We start from the raw sequence: 21732 nt of genomic DNA, 5'->3' as shown, positions 1-21732 counted from the left end.
TTTCTCCTCCCTCACCTGTCCATCAGCTCTTCTAGTTTTGGAAAAGTCAGCAATATCGATGTTAAACCAATTCAATTCACAAGCAATTTTAGCTGTACATTGCCCTGGTCGGTCACCCTCTGAGTTGTCCATCAGGGTTCATACGTTCCAGACTTCAAAGTTGAAAATTCTCTTACATTTTCGACCACTGCGGTGGTGATCCTGCTGGATGCAGCTATACAGCCAGGAGGAAAAGAGGCAAGACTATTTTTAGGGCACTTTTTCGAGCCCGTGTGGGGTGAGGAGAGTGGGTCCTAAAGAGGACAGCTCAGTCATGGGTGCAGCAGCCGAAATGCTCGACCTACCTCAGTCCTTGAGCAAGATGACAATCACAGAACTACAGCCTGTGTGTCAGTCTGTGACTAGGAACTTGAGGATCTCACTTCCTGTTCCAGTCACCACTCACCAATCACCACCGGACCTTTTGACTTATGCAGGTGTTTTCCCAAAAACTGGAAGATGCCTGGGCGGGACTTCTTTTTAAGTGGAGAGACTGGCACACAACAGTCTTCACACTGTCCTTGACAGATAGAGGGCTTGAAACCAACGGCATGGACACCACGATGATGGAGATTCTCGATCTGCTGCAGCCTTCACAGTGGCTGTGACAATACACAACAGTTGTACCTCCATTGTGCAGTAATCCTCCATCTGCTCTGCCATTGAGGACTTCTTGGATCACACCTTGTCTGGAACCTCCCCCTTGACCCTTCTGCCAGGGGTGACCCTAAGGGACATGACTGCAGCCAGCGTTGCTCTCGGGGGTCATTGCAACACACAAGCCTCTTCACCATTTCAAGGCGATGATCCATGGAGAGCTGGTAGATAAAACCATCAGGCTATGTCTATGCTGCATCGCTATTTCTGGATACCTCCGGTATCACAAAATAACTATTCCATGTCTTTTGAGCACACCCATTATTTCAAAATATAACAGGCTCCCTATTCCAAAGTCCCTGTAAACCTCATTCCACAAGGACTAAGGGACGTTTCAGAACAATGATTTATTTTGAAATTTGTGCAAAGTAGACAGCACCAAATTTTGAAATAAGCTATTTTGAAATTAACTCGAAATAAGCTTTGCAATTTGCAGAGTTCAAATTGCGTAGCTTATTTTGAGCCCCAGGTGCATTGTAGATGTACCATAAGAGACTGCACTATTCCACTATTGCTAACTGAAAGAAGGGAAGGAGAGAGATTCCCTAGCATGTCTACTACCCCTATCATCTCCTGGGACCAGAATGATAAAGGATCCATGAGGTTACAATGGGTCTCAAGAAATGTTGTTACAGTCCCTCTCTTGGTTAGGTCTGGACAGGACATCACCAGCTCCACTGGATCAAGGTGAATCTCTACCACCACGTGCACGGACTGGGCATCTTCTTCCTTCTCTATCTTATTTCTCCTGTTTCCCAGCCTTCTCCTTTGGCCTTCAGTCTAAATCAGAGACCCACTTAGCTGGCCAAGACTGTATATTTTGCAATGCTTCCATGAGCCAGTAACTGGAGAGGCCTCTAAAAGCAATGCCCTAAACAGCCCACTACTGGTACGAGTTGGCCAGGTCTCAGAGAGGCTGATAAGACCATGTGCAGTACCTGCCTGTGTTTTTCCAGCAGCAAGACTGCAGGTGGGACCCAGTGCCAGTGACATTTTCTATCTTCACTGTTCTTTTCTTTCTTTCTGTGTGCGTGCGCATCTGGCCATCTGGTTTTATCTTCCAGGAAACAGAATAGAACGTAACAATATGAGCTCCAGCCCATCTCATCTCACTTCTCCTCCTATCCTCAGAAAAGAGTTATTACGGTCTCCAAGACGGTCAAACAAGGTGTTTTTCCTTACAAAAAACTTCTCTCCAGTTAAAGGGGAAGGGAACCTACGATGGGATTTAAACAGTCTAAAATTAGACGGGAAGAATGATCCCTCAGAAGATGGGAAGCCAGGAGCAGAGCCAGGAATAGAATAGGAATCACCCAAGTTCCAGCCCAACACCGCAAAAACCTTCCTTCCTCCTCAGAACAGCCTTCACGAGAAGTTCTGGGCCCACTGTGGATGGGGTGACTCCCACAGCTGCCCTCACTAGGTTGTCAAAGGTGCCAGCCCCTATCTGAGAATGAAAACCAGCCCCCCCACTTCATATTCCATGGCTCATGCTCACTTCATTTCATGTGACAGCCAGGCCCGCCAATGGCCTGGAGCGCCAGCTCACCACTGCTACTGTGGCGGTGGCTGGAGCTGTTGTATATTGGGTTGTAGATATAGATCTTGTTGTTATAGCAACTGAGTAGGTCACTGGGGTCAGCCCAGCTAGTCTGGGCTTATTCTAGTTCGTTCTGTGCTATGCAATAAAACGGACATTTGCAACTACTCCAGCTCTCTGCCTTTCCACTGAAACTCCCCACAACATAAGAGGAGCCACCGGCCCTTTAAATTGCTGTCAGAGGGCCACACAATGTCAGCACGTTCTAGGTAACATTGAGAGCTGGCAGGGTGGGGGGGTAACAGGCACGCTCCAAGCAACCTGCCTAGTCCCAGCCCTACCCTTTCTGCCAAAGGCCTCGCCCCTTCTGAGGAATGGAGCAGGTGTCCCCCTCTCCCGCTTTGCCCAAGGGCCCGACCAGACTGCTGGACCTGCTGGGGGCAGACATTTTGACTTAAGCTGGTCCGGCCACTGAACACACCCTCCTTGTTCCACAGGAGGAACTGCTTCCATTCCCTGCCTGTTTGCATGAGCCTGTTTTTTTTACGGCATTTTCTTTAAAAAAAAAAAAAGTTATGAAAAAATAGATCAGGCAAAGCAAAGAGCGGGAGGGAACCTGCTTGGTTAGGACTTTGGTCAGTAAGAGGTGAGGCTGTATATTTATTGCAGATAGCTCGCTTATTAAAAAAAATTAGGCTGTCAATGTAAAATGAATAAAATAAAGTCAGTATTTTTAAGAGCTTTTCCCAATGGCTTTAGATTAAGGTCACCTTGATATTGTAGGAAAGAGCACGATTTCAGCCTCATGCCACACCGATTGCTACATTGTAGCTGACCATTTGTATGTTAAATGAGATTCAATCATTCGGAAAGCCTCCCTTCCTCTCAGAAAGGATAGGTTTTTTTCCTCCGGATCCTGAAACATGATAGACGGAAGCGACGTATTAATCAGTTCATCTGTAATTTTTCACTGGCTCCCTACAATACACAAGTCTATTCGCGTATGATCACACTGCACAGGGCAAAAGTGCACATTCACGGAAAACCACACTAGAGGCTATATTTTACATTATAAAAGACCAAATTAATTCCTAAAGGTAGCACACTCATGCATCCAAAGTCAAGTCTTCATCAAAAATTTTATCCTATGTGTGCTAAGTTCCCATTGTTATTCAAAATGAACATATCTATAGTGTATAGGAACAGGGTTTTTTCCACTTATTTCTGCTCTAAAACAAATGCATGCAAACAACTCGTCTTTGCAAAGAGACCCTATTGTTAAATTGAGTTGCATTTCGCTCTTTAATACTTGAGAGATTAGTCAGAACTTTACATTTTGGCTACCTTTACATTTTGGCTGCAGTGTAATAAAACACAAACACCACTGAATAAAACTTTCAGACATAAAAGGAACTAAGTTGAACAAAGGGCTAAAAGCATATTGTGCACTAACTGTGTCTGACCCATGGAAATACAAAGGGCTCCAGTTCTAATTAGTAAAATGCGCAGCTATGACTTAGATCATTAAACAGAGAGTTTCCTGCCTGTCCGCTGTTCTGTATTATCACAGCCGATTTTCAGCCATCCAGGGCCCTCTAGTGGGATGCAAAGTCTCTTCGCTGGTACACTTTGACTAACACAGCTCCAGCATGGCACCACCGTCGCCGGCTATAAAAATGTCATGAGGAGAACCACAGCAGCAGGTTCTTACTACAAAGCTGTATGTTTAGTTGCATGCACAGCATGACTGAATTTTTTTGGCATCTAAAGGTGGCATTCAAACACAAAGGATGAAGTCCACGTGTCAGTGAGAGTTTTGCCACTGCTTGCCATAGGAGTAGGATTATCACCCTGAGGTTGACCATTCTCATGGCTCTGAACTGTCTCGAGTCTTCAGGAAGAATGTTAAACAAAGGCGTGATCGAGCGACGAGAGTCAAAGCCTCCCTCACTGATCTTAGTAAGAAGAGCCATTTGAATTTTGGTTTTAGTGATTGCGACATTCCAAGTTCATAGGAACAAGGAGGAATTGCAAACACAGCTCGACATAGGCACTGACACACAAATGGCTGACCCACTGGTTTTACCCTGTTGGTTACAAAGGCTTTATGTGTTTCCCAGGCTGTCACTCAGCTCCCCAATCAGAGCTGGCCCAAGCTACGGGCTGACCAGGCGATAGCCTGGGGAGTCCGGATTGTAAGGGGTGCCACGCAGGGCTGCCGGGCCGGGAGGAGGCAGAACCGTGCATGCACCATGCGCCTGGGGCCCGAGGCGCAAGAATGCGCTACGTGCCCGGGGCCACACGCCCGGGTCCATGTGCCCGGGGCGCAAGAACGGCTCGGGCCGTCTCTTCTCCTAATCCACACAGATAAGCACCAGTCCCTGAAACTGTTCACTAACTGCTGCTATCCTACTCTTTCCCCTTCTTCTGACCAGATGCCCAATACCACACTCACTGGAGGGCCATTTCAGATTTTGTTTGGTGGGAGGGACAACTTGAACCATGATTCCAGGGGCTATTTAGGCACTTAAACACTAGCTTTCTGGTAAATTATCTAACTATGAAATTCAAAGCCTCTGCCAGCTAATTCTTATATAAAGAGACAGACAAATATTAGACCCATTCAGCTCTAACATGTTCTGACCTCTTGTGGCAAGTCACTTAAGGGACACTTAGGTTTCAAATTTTAATCTCTATTCTAACATTGTTACTAATTCTACAGAGAGGCTGTGTCTAGACTACATCCCTTTTCTCGAAAAAGGGATGTAAATTAGACACTTCAAAATTGCACATGAAGCCTGATTTCAATTTCATTTGCAAAATGTAAACCTCAACTTTTGAACACAGGATCTTTCAAAAAAAAGGGTTTTATTTTTGAAAGATCCCTGTCTAAACTGCCGTTTTTCAATCGAAAAGCCTCATTTTGAAAAAATACAGCTGCCATTATGCAAATGAAGCATGGGAAATTTAAATCCCGGCTTCATTTGCAATTTTGAAGTGTCTAATTTACATCCCTTTTTCGAGGATAGGGATGTAGTTTAGACAAAGCCAGAGACCCTAACAGAACTCCTGGGCTCACTCTCAGCTCTGGGACAGGAGTGGAATCTAGTGCAAGACTAAACGCACAGCCCGTTTGTTTGCAGCTCGCGGTGGGGTTTGGGTTTACGCGGGGCTCAACACGCGACCCACGGTTGGGAGCCAAAACTAAAAAACTAGTCAATATAATGGTCTTCTGTTTGAGTTTTAGTAGTTAAATTCCTGGACTGTCATTGCTCATTAAAGTGCTGCCATATGGGTGGAGATCGGGTAAATATTGCATTTTATTAATATCAGCAGAACTGACTTAAATGGGGCCTGTGTGTTGTGTAGTCCTGCCTTAATCTGTGTGTTCATGCCCGGCAGCATGAAAGAAGTTATTTGCATGTATATCCAACCACACTTAAGCTGCAGCCCTCGACATGTGCTGTGAGTATCATTGTGGCCCCCGGGGCTTCCAAAGTTGGGTAGCCCTGGTCTAGTGGGTTTCAGCCAGGGCAGATACATCTGGGCTTTATTGTCCTTCTGAGTTTCTTGCAAAGGGCCATCTAGCCCAACATCCTATCTTCTGACAGTAGCAAATGCCAGGTGCTTCAGAGGGAATGAACAGAATAGGCAGTCATTGTGATATATATCCTGTCAACTGTTCCCTGTCAACCGCTCCCAGGTTCTGGGAAATAAAGGCAAGGGATGTGCAGAATATGGTGTTGGATCTGCCCACACTGGCTCTCAGCCATTGAGAGAACTATTTTCCATGACTTTTTTTAAACTTTGTTTTAGTCTTGACCTTCATAACATCCTCTGGCAAAGAGTTCCACAGGTTGATGGTGAAGAACAAAACTTCTTTTGTTTTACATCTGCTGCCTTTCATTGAGTGACTCCCAATGCTTGTATTATTTGAAGTAGCACACACTTTAGTCAAGTTTTTCCACACCATTCAAGATTTTGTAGACCTCGGTTATATCTCCTCAATCATCTCTTTTCCAAACTGAAAAGTCGCAGTGTATCTCATCTATCCTAACATGGAATGTGTTCAGAACGCCTAGTAATTGGCTGCCCTTCTCCGTACCTTTTCCAAATCTGTCTTTTTTTAGATGGGGTGATCAAATCTGCATGCAGTATTTGATATGTGAACGTACCATGGATTTAGATCGATGCAATACGATATTTTGTGCCTTCTCTTATCCCTTTCCTAGTAAGTCCCAATGCTTGGTTAGGGGGGTTTTTTTTATTGTCACTAGACAAAGCGCTAAGAGACCCCAACACCAGTCAGGGCAATGGGAGTCTTCCCCTAAATCAGGGAATTAAAGGGCAGCGGGGGGAGAACTATGAGGGTTTTCCAGCATAAATTGTACTAGCCCCTAGCATTAGGCGTTAATCAGCTCCCCAGTAAGAATACTGGTATCTGGATCTACATTTTCAGAAGTGACTAGTGATTTGAGGACACCTTAAAAAGGGGCCTGATGTTCAGGACTGGATACTCAGCACACTCTCAATATCAGGGCCTTTTAAAAGGTGTTTCAAATTGGGCACCCAAAACCACTCCAAGCTGAACCTCTCTAGTCTGGCATGCTCTGGTCCAGCAACATCCATGGTCCAGCAAGATTTTAGTTACCTGTATGTTCACGTATCATGGGTGTGGCCAAGTTTCCCACAGTCCCATAAAGTTTTACAGCCACCCGTCCTGGCGCTCAGAGTTCTGTGCTGTCATTTAACTCTAATTTACCCCTAAATGTCTTCTAAGAGCCCAGTAAGCAGTGGCAGTGTTGGTAATGCTGCTAGACAATATTGACCTCCTGTGGTTTGGCACTGGTCAGGTCCTGAGGGTGACCAACTAGAGAGGTTCAACCAGTAGTCTCTTTTGAAAAGGTAAGCCCACAAGACAGGGGTGAGGAACCTACTGTGGGTCACTGACCCACAAGAAAAAAAAATCCACTGCAGGCCACATACAAATAAAAAGCAACTTAAAAAAAAAAACCTAAATGGGGGGAGAGGGAGAGAGAGAGAAAAATATAAAACATTCAACTCATCTACCTCGAGGGCTACAGAAGTTTGTGGCTTTCCCCCCCGCAGTGGGGTAAACCAGCACTCAAAGCTCCAGCCTTGAGGGGGGCTATGCACCAAGGCTTGCCACAGGCCAGATGAAAATAAGCAATGAGCTGGATCCAGGTCATGGAGTATAGGTTCCACACCCCTGCCTTAGAGGACATTATGAACCAGTTCAGCTAGGCGTAAGTATTTCTCGGAACGTGTACTCTCTCTCTCCTGCTGGAATCTAGGAATCCACAGAGCTTGGGCTTGATAAAGTGAAACTATTGTTAAAGGGATCCTGTGAATGCTACAATCTCCTGGCAAAAGGTTCCTCTTACGTTATCTCTTTTAAAAAAACGGTATTGGGGGGGGAAGAAGGTATAGACTCTATAGAAGTTGCAGAAGCGAAAGGATGTTGGGAAGGAAAATCTAATCTTACCCAGAATAGGGGCTCGCCTCTTTTCCAGACCTTTTCAGGAGCCTGACTGGTCTCACAAACCCCCAAATTTCACCTCATTTAAACACATACAAAAATCACACATAAGAATGCAAAAAAGGATCATGGCACACGTGATTACTGAAAAATGACCTTATAATGAGATAAGGAGAAAGTCAGCCAAGAGGAATATAGCAATTGTACTTACAAAGAGCAGAAAGTCATTCTCTATGCAACGTTACTTTGTATTGACTTTGCTAGTGCTTCTTATGTAGCCTTTTAAACTAGTGAGTTTATGTACCCCCTGAAAGACCTCTTCCTACCCCCAGGTTGAGTATTACTGCCCTACATCACTCCTGGTTCACAGTGAACTTCAACACAGAAAGCGGAGGGTGTCTGGATTAGTAAGAAAAGCCAGGCAATTTTAACTCTAGCTCCAATCTCAATCATCATGTCACTGCAGCCAGCCTCCTGTAAACGAGACATTTCTCATCTCCCCATGCCAATGACAAACTGCAGCTGTTTGACTAAGGGAGAGAGGAAGATTTCTGCACAGAGATGAAAGTATGAATGTGTTCCAATGTCCTCTCATGCCTCCATAGTTAATGCTTTCTCCTGTCCACTTTAAAATCTTCCCATTTACAACACCAAGACCTCCACCCAAGAATTTGGCCATTGATTCTGCTTTAGTAAATAAGTTCAGTGACTTAAATACATAGTCTTCTATAAAACAGATCAAAAACCAGTGGAATAGGAGTTCTGTCAAAGTAAACACCACAGATTTTGGCCAAATTGATCATTAGAAGCAAACATTTAAGAGTCTATTAGTTGCATGCTTCTTTGACCTAACCCACAGTGAGCTACTTAAGCAGATTTACTTAATTTTAAGTAGATTGCTTATACTTTACAATAGCTGCTTGTTACAGGGAGAACAAATTTGTGCCAACTCAAACTATGCAATTATGTGTTTTGACATGTGAAGGGAAAAGAATACCATCATTTGCACTGTTTCATAAACACCCATCATCCATGCACATAATAGAAGATGTTCTTTTCCTGTCACAGGTCTCTCTCTTGGGACTGTATGTAAAGTGCATTTTAAAGAGACACAAATAAACCTTTTTTTTTTTTTTAAACACAGCTACGATGGAATTCTTGGCTGAAGGACATTTTTGGAAGTGTGTTTTCCAACTACTAATTTTGTTGCATTCTAGAGTGAAAATTCAACTATGATATCAGATGAGGAACTCGCTGTTTTTTGGAATGACAAGATGACACACACTCAGTTGTCTGTCCCCAATCTTTCTTAAACCTTGTCTACACTGGCATGTTTTTGTCACCAAAATTTGCATTTTGTTGGCAAAACAGTGAGAGTTGTAGTTGTAGAGTTTGTAGTCCGGGAGAGAGGGACACGCCCAGTTTTGGTGACAAAAAACTTCCACTTCAAAGAGATTTTTGTCTTTTCCCCCTCCCTTTATTGTCAACAAAGAGCCAATATGAACTTTGTTTTGTCAGGAAAACTGGCTTCCACCAGTATCCTACAATGCCTGCCCTGATGGCAGTGCTTGGTGTTTTGTGATCTCTGCTGCCCTGCAGGCATGCATCCCTCCCCTTTCAAAGTGCCAGGAAGTTAGACAGCTGGATGAGCTACTCCATTTGGGGAACAAACAAAAGAGAAAAATCACTGGAATGCTCCAATTCTATCCTGCTAGAAACACGGTGGCAGGCAGACTGCTGCTGCAGGGGGAGGGCTGAGGAGACAGCGGTACTACTTTGACATTCCTCAGCACAGAGAGCTCACAGAGCCATGAGGGAATCCCAAGTAGGGCAGGGATCAGCTCTGCCTTCCCACAACACTGCACTGTGGGATATTTACTCACATGGCTTTGCTCTATGGGTCAATGGGGGAGCTAGCAAAGTGGCCATGAAGTGTCAATAATGGGAGGCAGAAAAACCAGGGCTCACTTTTGATGTCAACACCACTTTTGCTGCCACATCTTCCCACTGTAGACATAGCCCCAGAAAGTGCAATTTCTACAAGGGAAAGACTGGCTACAAAGTCACTCAAGCCGTTCCCACAAAAAGAGGAAAATGACTCTCTGGGAGATAAGGGTAACACTCCATCATCCTCTGGTGTTAAATTACCTGGAGCTGAAATTTTTAGCCATGTACAGAATGTTTTATACGGTACCTTAATTAGAATGCCAACTGGTACAAGCAGCAGCACCCAAGCACTTCCAGTGCATGAACCATCAACCCATCACTTCCATTTCAGACCAGATTTACATCCAACCATACACATTAGGGGACAGCAAGCATAAATCAGTGCACACCTACTGAGTGTAGTGATGAAGCTGGAGCAATGGCAATATTCCCCAGCAAATACCTACGCTCAAGTAACTCATATTTACCAATTTTTCTTCTGTTTCATTTCTCATAAACGCTACTAAACGCTTCAGAGCGAGCCTGGGACAGTTGCTGAATGACAGACAGGTTAAATTTCAATAACTCATAAATCAATCAGGGCACTCAGGGATGCAAAAGCAGTGCCAAGTAACCCACCGCAGCCTGATCAAAGGGACTTACAATGTTGGAGAGCCCCCAGTGATAAGTGGGGAGCTGCTGGGAGTCAATTATTTATAGTAGTGAGAGCTTTGTGCAGCTCTTCAAGATGCAGCAATGCTGATGTAGCGTGGGCATGTAGACAAATGCAGCAGCTGTAGGCAGTGCGTATAAGGCCCCCAACTGCTGGTGCTTGCTTCAGTTAGAGAAGGTGTTTTGGCAAGAACACAGGGATCCTTTAGCTTCCACTGGGACAATCACCGGAAGAGGGCAGGAAGGATATCAATAGCATCTCACCTGAAAGATGGAACCTCTAACAAAGTAGTTTTCAAAGTACGGGTCACGACCCAGCTCTGGGTCCCAGGAGGTCAGGCACTGAGTCACTTTGTGGTAGGGTGACCATGCTGTGCCCAGGAAGTGGTCAGCAACAGGTCCAGCTCCTAAATGGGGGAAGGGGATGCGGGAATCCAAGCACTGTCCTTGCCCTGAGCACCAGCTTCCCACTCCCATTGGCTAGGAATTAGCCAATGGGAGCTGGGGGGCGAGGCCATGCTTACTGGCAAGAACAGCACACGGAGCTGCCTGCGCACCTCTGCCTCAGAGCTGAATCTGTTGCTGGCCACTTCCAGGGCGCAGTGTGGCCTGTGGTGCAAGGACACACAGAAAACCTGCCTTAGGTCCCCTGCAGCACTGCTGACTGAGAGCCATTGGAAGTAAACCTGTACCCCAACCCCCTGCCTCAGCCCTGAACTCCCTCCCTCATTCCTGGCCCCACCCATAGTCCGCGTTCTAGTCAAAAGACAGAATTATGCTGGGGTGCGGGCATCAACATTCTCTTCAACTGGGTCAGGAGAAAAAAAAAGTTTGAAAACCCAGTGCAACTGCACTGCACTGGGAACATGCCCCAGTCTGGGTGTCCGACTGGAGGCTCTGGTATACGGGTAAGAGTGTGCTATCCTGTAACATTACAAGAAAGCAGCTTCCTCCTGTGATTCAACCACAGCTTCTCCTGGTTTGCCTCAACAGCCAGGGTAAGAAAACGGGTAATATTCAGTCAAGGATTCATTTAATAAGAAGGGTCGGGGTAATTTAATGGAAGGATTGCCTTAAGTGGCATTAAGGGCTTAACCCAATGGCACTTTCTCTAGTGCTGACATTAAGAAATGGCAGATAAAGCTATATATCAAAACAGAAACTGCATGTGTAGTTATCTAATATTTCAAATGAAAAATAAGAACAAGTCCCAAAATCTTCCCCTCTGTGACGCACCATTCACGAGACCGATTTGGAGCAACTATCTAAAATTGCTGTAAACTTTCAAAAGGTTTTACAACTCTTGTCGCTATTTTAACCTTTTTCACTGATTATAAACGCATTGTCAACAGCTTCATCAATTATCCATGGCGAAAAAACGGACTAACATTCTGCAAGTGTTATTAATTGGTCTCAGTAGCATGTAATGAGTTTAAAAGCTCCTACCTGCGTGCCCTCGGGGATGGTGGCTAGAGGCGGACAACAATTTACAGCACACCATTAACACATAGACCAGAAAGAGCCAGTGAGATAGAAGCATTGATTTGGCACAGAATCTCATCCTGGAGGCAGAAAAGAAAGCAGCTGAGTGAAAGAACAATACAACTAGGGAACAATGTTAAAAGCGCTTCTGGGAAGAGGAAATCTGAAAAGATACTGATGAGTGATTGAAATGGTTTATTGCAAGGTAATACTGGTAAAAACCAAAAATTCACACTGTGGTTGGGATCAATGCCTTGCTAAGTGTGTTTCATAATTAGAAGAGCTGTCACGGTTATCGACACACCTATGTGTGTTCTTAGGTGACTTCACTGGGTTCGAAAAGAAAGAACCCAAGAAGGCCCAGGGGTTGAGGGGTTGAAACATAAGAACCTTGTGCTTTCACACGCTCAAAGACAACATTTCAATCTCTGTATATTTTAATTTACGTAAGAACGCCCACAGTGGGTCAGACCAAAGGTCCATCTGGCCCAGTGTCCTGTCTTCTGACAGTAGCCAATGCCAGATGCCCCAAAGGGAGTGAACAGAACAGGGTATGATCACGTGATCCCTCCCCGTCATCCATGTCTAGCCTGTGACAAACAGAGGCTAGGGACACCATTCCTACCCATCCTGACTTGCAGACAGTGATGGACCTAACCCCCATTAATTTATTTATGTCTTTTAATGTTACCTTGAGCATGTGAGGGCCTTCAACTGGATCCAGCTCACCCTCAGAAACAAGAATAGGAAAATCCCTCTATGATCTATTTATTCTCAGGACAGACTTTCAAAATAAAGCTCAGCTCCCATTTAGGTACCTATGTCAAGTTGCTGGGTTTTCACAAAACGTGCAGCATGTCACCCCTCCTGCTGAGAATCAAGGGGGCTATTGAGGGCGGAGCCCCGGGGGAGGGGGAAGGAGGAGAGGAGGGAAATATGATCACAATTTGCTTTGCAAACATTGCCTCTCTCACCTAGATATTGGGGAACTGCTGTTTGTCACAGCACAGCTGCATTAAACAGGGCAGATTCCAGTGCTCTCATTCATGCGGAATAGCAATGTATTCCACGGCTCCTTCCAAATGGGACTATTCGGACTAAGCTACATTGCCTTGTAAGAGTGGTGGAATCTGGCCCAGCGGAAGGCAGCATTACAGTTCAGGTCTTCCTGGCTTTCATTCCTCTGCCACGGCTGCCACAGTAGCATTCATCACGTGGAAAGACAACGTGATCGTTTTCTTCAGTTGAAGGAGGAGGCTATATTATGGATACAAAGTACCCAAGAGGGCACTGTACACTTGTACCCTTCGAGTCCATTTTCCAGCTGTGAGACTGGTCTCAAGCCAATTAAAAATCATCTATGGATGTGCATAAATTAACCTAAATACTCTTTTCATAGCAGTGGCTCTGCTCTGCAGTTAACCAGCATGCTGGGATTTGGAAAAGTCTAAGATGAGCATCCTTATTAGATCACAGCACCACTCACCGATAAAAATCTATATATCCCTTCTGCACTGGTTGTTGCAGATTTCAGTGTAATTGTATGAGAACTTCTTTATTTCATTATCAAAGAACTCTGTTTGGCTAGTCTGGTTGTGCAAGTGGGTAAATATTCTGATCATTTGCCAAAAAATATATATATGGAGATCTCAGAAAATGGACCCCTCTACTATACCTACTGCCAGAAGCATTTCCACTTGGTTAAGAAAATGTTAAAGAAATAGACCATCAAAAGATCGGATCTCATATTTTCTCATTGGGCATGTCTAAGATACGTTGTTGTTGTTTTTTTCCCAAAAGAGGATATGCAAATTCCATGGAAATTTGCATATCTTCTTCCGATCTCACTTTTGAAAGAGGATCTTACAAAAGTGAAGGGAGTCTGGATGCATTTTTTCGGAGAAAAAACCTTTTTTGGAAAAAATGTGTAAACTTCAGTTTAAGGAAGAGCGGGGTTTTTTTCAAAAAAGGGTTTTTTTCCCCCCAAAAAAACACCTCGTCCAGACTACTTGCACTTATGAAAGATCCTGCGGAATTTGCATATCCACTTTTGAAATTTGTATGTAGTGTAGACAGAGCAATTTAGAATAGCTTGCCTGTTGTTTCCTGTCCTGCATCAATCACCAAGAGCTTTCCTTCTTCACTTGTTCATTGTACGAGGCATAAGGGATCTGTTGTCAAAGGCTTTAGTGAGCGACAGATCCGCATCTAGACTGCCACTTTTCATCACCAAAGCTCTGTGGCGACAAAAAGCGGCAGTCATTTTTATGCTATGAAGCGCGGGATATTTAAATCCCTGCTTCATTAGCAATTTCGGTATGTCTAATTTACATCCCTCTGTCGCCAGAGAGATGTAGTCTAGACATACCCTAATGGCAATGTTGGTACTTCCCAAATTGCTCTAAGGAGCGCTTTGTAATATCACACACTACTAGCCTGTTGTACTACTAGCCCTCTATTATAAAGTGTCTTGGCTGTATGGTGACTAAGTAGTAAATGAGGTCTATTGATTTAAGAAAATGGTGTTGAACTTCAACCAGCCAGACAAGATTTTAAGATCTTCTTCAAAGGAAAGCAGAGGTCTGCTTATCCTAAGCAACTATCCTAAGCCAGTGTGGTTATATTGCCCAAACAAAGCTATCAAGGAGGAAAACACATAGTACCGGATTAGGGATGTTAGATTGCATGTACTTGAATAGTTGTGTAACTGCTAAAATTTCATGCGAATACACAACTATTTAATAGTTCCCGGAGGCAGGGCCAGCAGCCTGTCCACAGGGGGTCTGAGCTCCCCACAGACAGAGGCTGCTCCTTGGCTCTCCCTCAGCACCATCTCCTGCCTGCCCGCCCACCCCCCGCTGCCTCTGTAGGAGTCAGCAAAGTATAGGGCAGAAGCAGGTCCATAGAGCTGGCACGCACAGGGACCCTTCTTGAAAGCCAACTCCCTGTCCATATCAGCTCTCGCTTTGCCCCCATCACCTTCCACACTGCTGCCTCTCTATCAGAGGCAGCTGCGCAGGTGTGGGGGCAGGCGGATCTGATGCTCATGGGGAGCCAGCTTTTAAGACAGCTCCTCATGGGCATCAGCTCCCATTCTCCTCGCTTGCTGCCTCTGATACAGAGGCAGCAAGGGGGGGAAGCTTGTGTGTAGTCGACCAAATTAACCAATAAACCCAGTCTTATCCATTAATTGTATAGTCATCTAGACCAGATTCCCATTTACACTGTTGTGCTGCTACAATGGGTAAAGGAGTCTTGGTGTAAATGAGGATCAGACCCATGAAGTGGATGCTCACACTGGGCCGTGCACTTGTAGTCGTCCACTTATGGAGTTCACTCAGGACTGGTCCAGCTGTTAACTTTGAGGAGCTCCACTTCAGTGGATCACTCTGGGCTTGATACTCCTCAAGTAGCCAGTGTGAATCCAGCACCATCATTACAGTTAATGGAACTGCATGACTGGAGTCGGATGTAAGTGGGATTATCAGTGTTTTCAGCTAAGGCCTGATCTTGGTTGAAGACAATGGCAATCAGAGAAAAAGACACCTCCCCAGCTAAGCTTTGGAATCTGCTTACCTGTGACAAAGAACTCCGGGCCAGATCCTTCTCTCAAACTTATCCCAATTCAACCCCACAGTCTTGGAAGGGCAGTTGCTGCCTAACCGAAAGCAGAATTTTTCCCCGTTTCCCTTATATCACATGCTCCTGAATGCATGACCTGGAGTCCATGGGCATTTAGTAACACATACAAAATATGCAGCGTGGATATATGCTGTTATTCTGGTCATCAACATCACTCAATCCTGCTGAGCAAAAACACTGGGAATGGACCAAGCTCCCTGCGGTGAACCCAATTCATTCCCCGGTTTCCACGGTGTACATCTGAAGAAGCACTACTGAAGCCAGTGGTGTTCCTTCAGCTACACCGCAGTGTAACTGAAAGCTGCTAGACCCTTCGAATTTAAACATTCAGAGCCCTGTATTCAGAGGGGAGCATCCAACATCTCAAAAACCAAACACACAGAGGCAGAGTTTTGAAAATTCTGAAAACCTCGTTTGGACAGCTGTGCTCTGGGTCTGGCAGCTCCCATTGTTCTCGTGGACAAAAGAGGTTGATTCTCCATTGTTCTCAGCAGAAGCTGCCGGGCTCTGCGCACTTCTGAAAACCCAGCCCTTCATTTGATGCTTAAATGGAAGCTAAGCTCTTCTAAAAGGTCTGGCTCCAATTATAGTACAGGGCTAGACTGAAAATCTGGCCCTAGCATCCTGACAAGTTTACTTCTAAAAAGGCAACGGTTCTAAAGTGTACTGCTCTAAAGAGATGGGCCAGGGCCGTAGATCTGAATATGGACCCCCTGCAAAGGTTAGGTATCCTGGATTTCAGTTCAAGCCCCCTTCTGCTGGTGTTAAACTCATTCACAAAGGCCTGATTCACACAGAAATTTTGTAACAGTACAACTGTTTTGTTTAGGGAGCTGATTGTTTTTACTTGGTACAATCTGTCCTATGGATTCAATTATACTAGTATAAGGCACCTTTTATACCAGTATAGTGTATTCCCATTAACATATAGGAACAGCTGTACCAACATAAAGTGCCTTTAAACTGGTATAATTGCCTTGATGCTAGGTGGTGGTGTATAATTTCGCTGTGTGTGTGTAGTTAAAGCACTACACACTTTGTGCATAGACAACAGCATAGTTATCTTCATCTTCGACTCACCAGGGTAAAGAATAGCATTTTGTTTTCTTTTAAAAGGGAATGAAAACTGAAGTTAGATAGACACCATGTAATAAGAGGTGGGCACTTCACATTCACTAGCAGGTGATGTTGATGGGATGACTCTTAAAAACATTATTTGCCTGTTCCCTGTGACTGATTCAACTGGGTATTACTGCTAACCAAAATGGCAAATCTTCATTGCCAATTCTAAAGATAAAAAGTTGTCTTACCTTGGGGACTTTGCAAGAATTTTGTTCCAGTCAAACACAATTATTTCAGTGTGATTTTCAGAGTTATTCCAAATTCCCATTTGCAGCTACAAACAAGCATTTCTGCATTTCAGAAATTTTCCTTCACTCCGGGGACCTATAGAGGAAACCATATTAGACAGCAATTAGAGTTTGGAATGGTGATGTTTAATAGATTTCTGTCACCCAGATCCTTGCTTTATAGTGCCATCTACAGTGCAATGCAAGTCAAAAGGCAGCAAAGTATTGGAGAGCTAGTTAAATGGTTTTCAGGCACACAGAGAAAACATCAGAAGACAGCTTTGAAATATCATTGGATTAACTCTATGAAGAGAGCATTCCATTCCAAAACAACCAACGCAGCGAACACAGTATTTGGTCACATATGACATTCCTCATATCCACAATGCTACCCAGCCAGGAAGCTAGTGCAAGGGTTTACAAAGGGCTCCAAGCGCCACTGGAATGAAGGAATGGAATTATGATCACACAGACACCTGAGGTCTCATCTGCTTCCTGTTAGGGCCATGACTGTGAAAACGTGTACACAGTCAATTTATGAACCCGGTCTCATTGGTTACACGCACAATCTCCCTGCCCTCCATAGCCTGACTCCAGAGGCAGTTCTTAAATGCAAGAGTTTGAGCTGCTTGCAGCTTTGCCGTTAGCAGAGTGAGTGTAATAAAAAGATGGAGGCAGGGTAATTATCAACAAAAGGCTGGGTATTCAAGCAATTGAAGGATGATTAGATCATCATGAAAACATTGCTGGGTACTCCACTTAAAATATTGGGGGGGGGGAAGAGTAGGAATGAGTATTGTGCTGCAGGGATCTGCAGTTGGTCCACTGCTGTTAAACTTCTCATCAATGTTCCTGAAAAAGGGGTAAACAGTGACTACTCCAAAGTTGACTGCAAAGAGTTGCAATGGGATCTCACAAAACTGGGTGATTTGGGCAACACGAGGGCAGATGGAATTCAGAGTTGATAAGTGCAAAGTAATGCACATGGGAAAATATAATCCTAACTATAGATACAAAAATGGAGTTTGAAATAGCTATTACCACTCAAGAAAGAGATCTTGGAATCATTGTGGCTAGTTCCATGGAGACATCTGTTCGAAGTACAGTGTCAGTCTAAAAACCTAAAAGCTAACAGAATATTGGGGATCAATAGGAAAGGAATAGATCAGACAAAATACCATATTGTCTCTATGTAAAGTCATGGTATGCCCACATCTTGAACACTATGTGGATCTGGCCACCATAGTTCCTGCTCAGGTGCGCACCTGCACAGCTGTGCACAAAAAGTTCTTCTCCCGCCTACCTCCTCTGGAGAGCCACGTGGCAGGCAGCTGTTCCAGTGAGCAGGGTCATTTGAGACGGCATGGTGAGGGAGCCAGTGGGGCAGGGAGCCAGGACCTGCTGCATGGCGGGGGGCGTGTCTGCTTCAGAGCCATGAAAGTGTGTGTTAATAAATTGGGTGCCATAGTGGCATACATCCAAACCAACGTGCACAACCTCAATATTGGTGCACAAGCTAAAACTCACTCTCCTCACGGTTGGAAAATCTTAGAGGGAACGCTGCTGGTCACCCCATCTTAGAAAAGATATACTGGATTTGGAAAAGGTACAGAACGGGCAGCAGAAATGATTAGGGGTGAGGAATAGCTTCCATCTGAGGAGAGATTAACAAGACTAGGACTTTTCAGCTTGTAACTAAAGGATGGGAAGATATGTTAGAGGTTTAGAAAATCATGAATGGTGTGCAAAAATAGAATAAGGAAATATTATTCATTCCTTCACTAACATAACAGAAGCAGCTGACCCAATTAAACTGATAGGCAGCAGATTTAAAAAACCAACAAAACAGGCAACAGGGGATGGCGCATGATGATTGTCTCTCCTGTTTATTCCTTCAGAAGCACCTGGCATTGGCTACTGTTGAAGACAGGATTCAGGGTTAGAAGGACCATTGGTCTGACCCGGTATGGCCATTTTGATGTTTTTATAGAGAGCTGAAATGTATCTGTCCCCTTGCTGTAACTCACGAGACGCCACTCCTCTTCCAGAGCTCGGATAGAGCCCGAGAGTCTTGACAGGGTCTCTCTACAGAGTTAGTAACAAAGAAAGAATATACATTAAAATGTTAAGGCTAACTAGTGCCCCTTAAGTGACTTGCCACAAGATGTCAGAATATGTTAGCGTTAGAGCTAAGTGTCTAATATTTATTTAATTTTCTCTTTGATATCGGAATTAGATACAGTGCTCCTGTCAGCTAAGTGGTCTGCCAAAAAAAGTATAGCCCCTTTTTTTGGATAGAGATGATGTGGGAGGTGGCTGATGGGGTTGGTTCCCCCCCCCCTTTAGTGCTTGGCTTGTACTGAGCATGCTCAGTAACACTGCTGAAGGCACTGTCCTCAGTCCACTCTTACTTTCACTCTCTTCCCTCCCTCCACCCTATCACGGCATGCATGAGTTGCCCACCCCACCCAAAATCTGAAATGGTGCCCCTGCCTACCCCGTGTAAACGGGGGGGGGGGGGGGAGGGGAAAGAACCCAGCATTACTTGTTTACCTGAATGAACACATTTTACCATCCCTACTTCCTGTCCTGCTCAGGGTCTGAGCCAAAGGCCATTGGCATGCATGGAAAAAATCCCATTGACGTCCCTCATGTTTGGATCAGGCCCTTTGACTTCAGTCTCTTCTTCCATCAGATGGGGCAGATTCTCCATCCTACCAAAGAACTGCGGAGCCATCTGTTCACTCCCTGCTCCTCAGCCACCTGGTCCCAGCGCAAGACACAGCTGCACAGGAGCAGCTCTGACCCGTAAGCGTAACCACACTCTGTTCTGCGATGGCACCTCCCCACTCCACCACTGTCGCGCCCACTCCTCCCACTTACTAGGGGAACACAGAAGAGCTCTCCAGCATAGGAAACTCCAAAGGCTATTGGAGCCCCACATTCAGAAGCATTTCAGAAATTACCCGAACCTCTGGTGGCTACAGAATTGGGCTGGAAATCTCCTGAATCAGGCTTTTGGGAGAAGATCTCCTGGTGTATTTGGCATCCAGTTGAAACAAAAATACCAGGGGAACTTCAGTATTTCCCCCTCTGGCCAAACCCCAAGTGGTCAGAGACAGCATCACACATTCCCACTCTGAAACTAACGGGGTGGTGTGAATGGTAGGAGATGGAAGGAGAAATAAACACTCCCCGTTTACGAGAACCCAATTGTGTGGATGACACCTGGCACCATTCCCATTGGGAATAAACGGTATCAGTAGCTTCACCTCGGATCTGAAGAGCAGAGGTTCCGAACGGTCGCCTATGGCTGCATTTTGACAATGGATCACATTATTCCCTGGCGATACTATTGGGACTAGTCACCGACAATCACCCCATCTCACGTATTTTTCCAGAAGCTGCATTTTCAATAAATTGTTCTGTAGAGAAACCCTAATAGCTTTATTGACATGTGTTCCCATGCAATAATGAGCTGAAAATTTCAGCTCATAAAAATTCAAGTCCCTTTGCTTTTATTGTTTATATTTGTTCTCTCTCCTACCCCGGGCTCAACTTGACCTTCCACTATCAGAAATATGACACACAGTGTAATTTGTCAGCGCTCATAATAATGTGCTCTTTGCGTACTGAGTGATCAAAATGACCTTTTCTTATTTTCTACTGCCACTTTTCTTATTTTGCTAGGCAATGGGATCAATTAGGAATTTGCTTTTCAGAAATATAAAATTACACCTTTCCTTTGGAGGGCATAGCACCTCTGGGGTCATTAAAGCATATTAGCAGGTGCCTTTCAGTAGCGGATGCTCAGAGCAGGAAAGCCCATAGCTTGCAATGCTTATCTTTGCTGTTCAGTTTGCAGTGAGAAAAAACTGAGAAACTGTTGGAATTAAAAAGAAATTGCAGGATAACAAGCTACAAATTTATCAGTGTCTTCTGCTCCCTTGTCTGACCAATACGGGGAGTATTAGCACCTGCCTGAATACACACAAATCATCAACTTCATTCAAAGAGAGATGTTAGAGTGGTATCTGAAGAGAAAAATCTATTGTCTTGATAAATATTTTATTCTATAAATATGAGTGAAGAAAAAAATAAACTTAAGTTTAATTTTAAAAGAAATTCTAGTTTCAAAATATGAGAGAGAGAATGACTGATGTGTTTTGTTTCCAGACTATGTTTGTCTATTTCAAATGAGACAGATAAATAGATATATTTCTACGCTGCCCTTTCAGAAAACAGTACAATACTATACTACTTCATTTTTAGGTCTCACCTGTTTGCCTACTCACATTTGCTATTTTTATTTTCTGTATCCTGAAAGTCTGTCTAGAAGCAAATAAAATATTTATTGTAACCTGCTCTGTGTTTACTTTACAGATTAAAGTAAAATATGGGTTATTCCAATTTGCAATCCCTTGATAGCAAAACAAACAAATGACACCAACATTAGCATAAATCAAGGTTTCCCCTATGTAATCAGGAAGTGAAACTTCTTGAAATAATGGGGTTGGTTGGTTAGCTTGGGAGGTTTTTTTGGAGGGAAGAGAGAGCCACAATCCAATCGTGGGTCTGAAACGTCATGTCAACAAGAGAAAGAATAGGAAAAAAATCTCACCTGATTAAAATCCTGGAATTTCCTTTTAGCAGTCGGGAAACTGGGTTTTGTGCCTGTTTTCCATATAAGTAATGTTCCCCATGGCCATTTCAGTGCTGGTTCTTGCATCACCCAGCAGGTGTGGCAATACTTTCAGCAGCAGAACAATTACTTGTTTACAGATTGCATAAACAAGACAATCACTCCTGACCTTCTGAGTCAAGCTCTCTCTTGGGAAAGCCTGGATTTCTAACGCAGCCAGGCCCAAGACCCCAGGGACAGGTAACGATTCCTTCAATGGGCCAGATCCTCTACATCCGTGGAG

At 44.4% G+C, this 21732-nt stretch overlaps 1 protein-coding gene across 1 annotated transcript in view; it reads right to left on the bottom strand.

Annotated features, from left to right (window-relative positions):
• Nucleotides 1-21732, bottom strand: part of TAFA4 (TAFA chemokine like family member 4) — a 163114-nt gene that overhangs the window by 106265 nt on the left and 35117 nt on the right. The window contains 2 exon segments of the mRNA XM_075938568.2: nucleotides 11781-11896; nucleotides 16769-16904. Coding sequence (XP_075794683.2) covers nucleotides 11781-11896; nucleotides 16769-16848 — 196 coding nt within the window. The 5' untranslated portion in view covers nucleotides 16849-16904.

This window comes from Pelodiscus sinensis, chromosome 11, assembly GCF_052426305.1.
Source record: "Pelodiscus sinensis isolate ZL-2025 chromosome 11, ASM5242630v1, whole genome shotgun sequence".
Lineage (NCBI taxonomy): Eukaryota > Metazoa > Chordata > Testudines > Trionychidae > Pelodiscus > Pelodiscus sinensis.
This window is presented reverse-complemented; position numbering and strand designations above follow the sequence as displayed.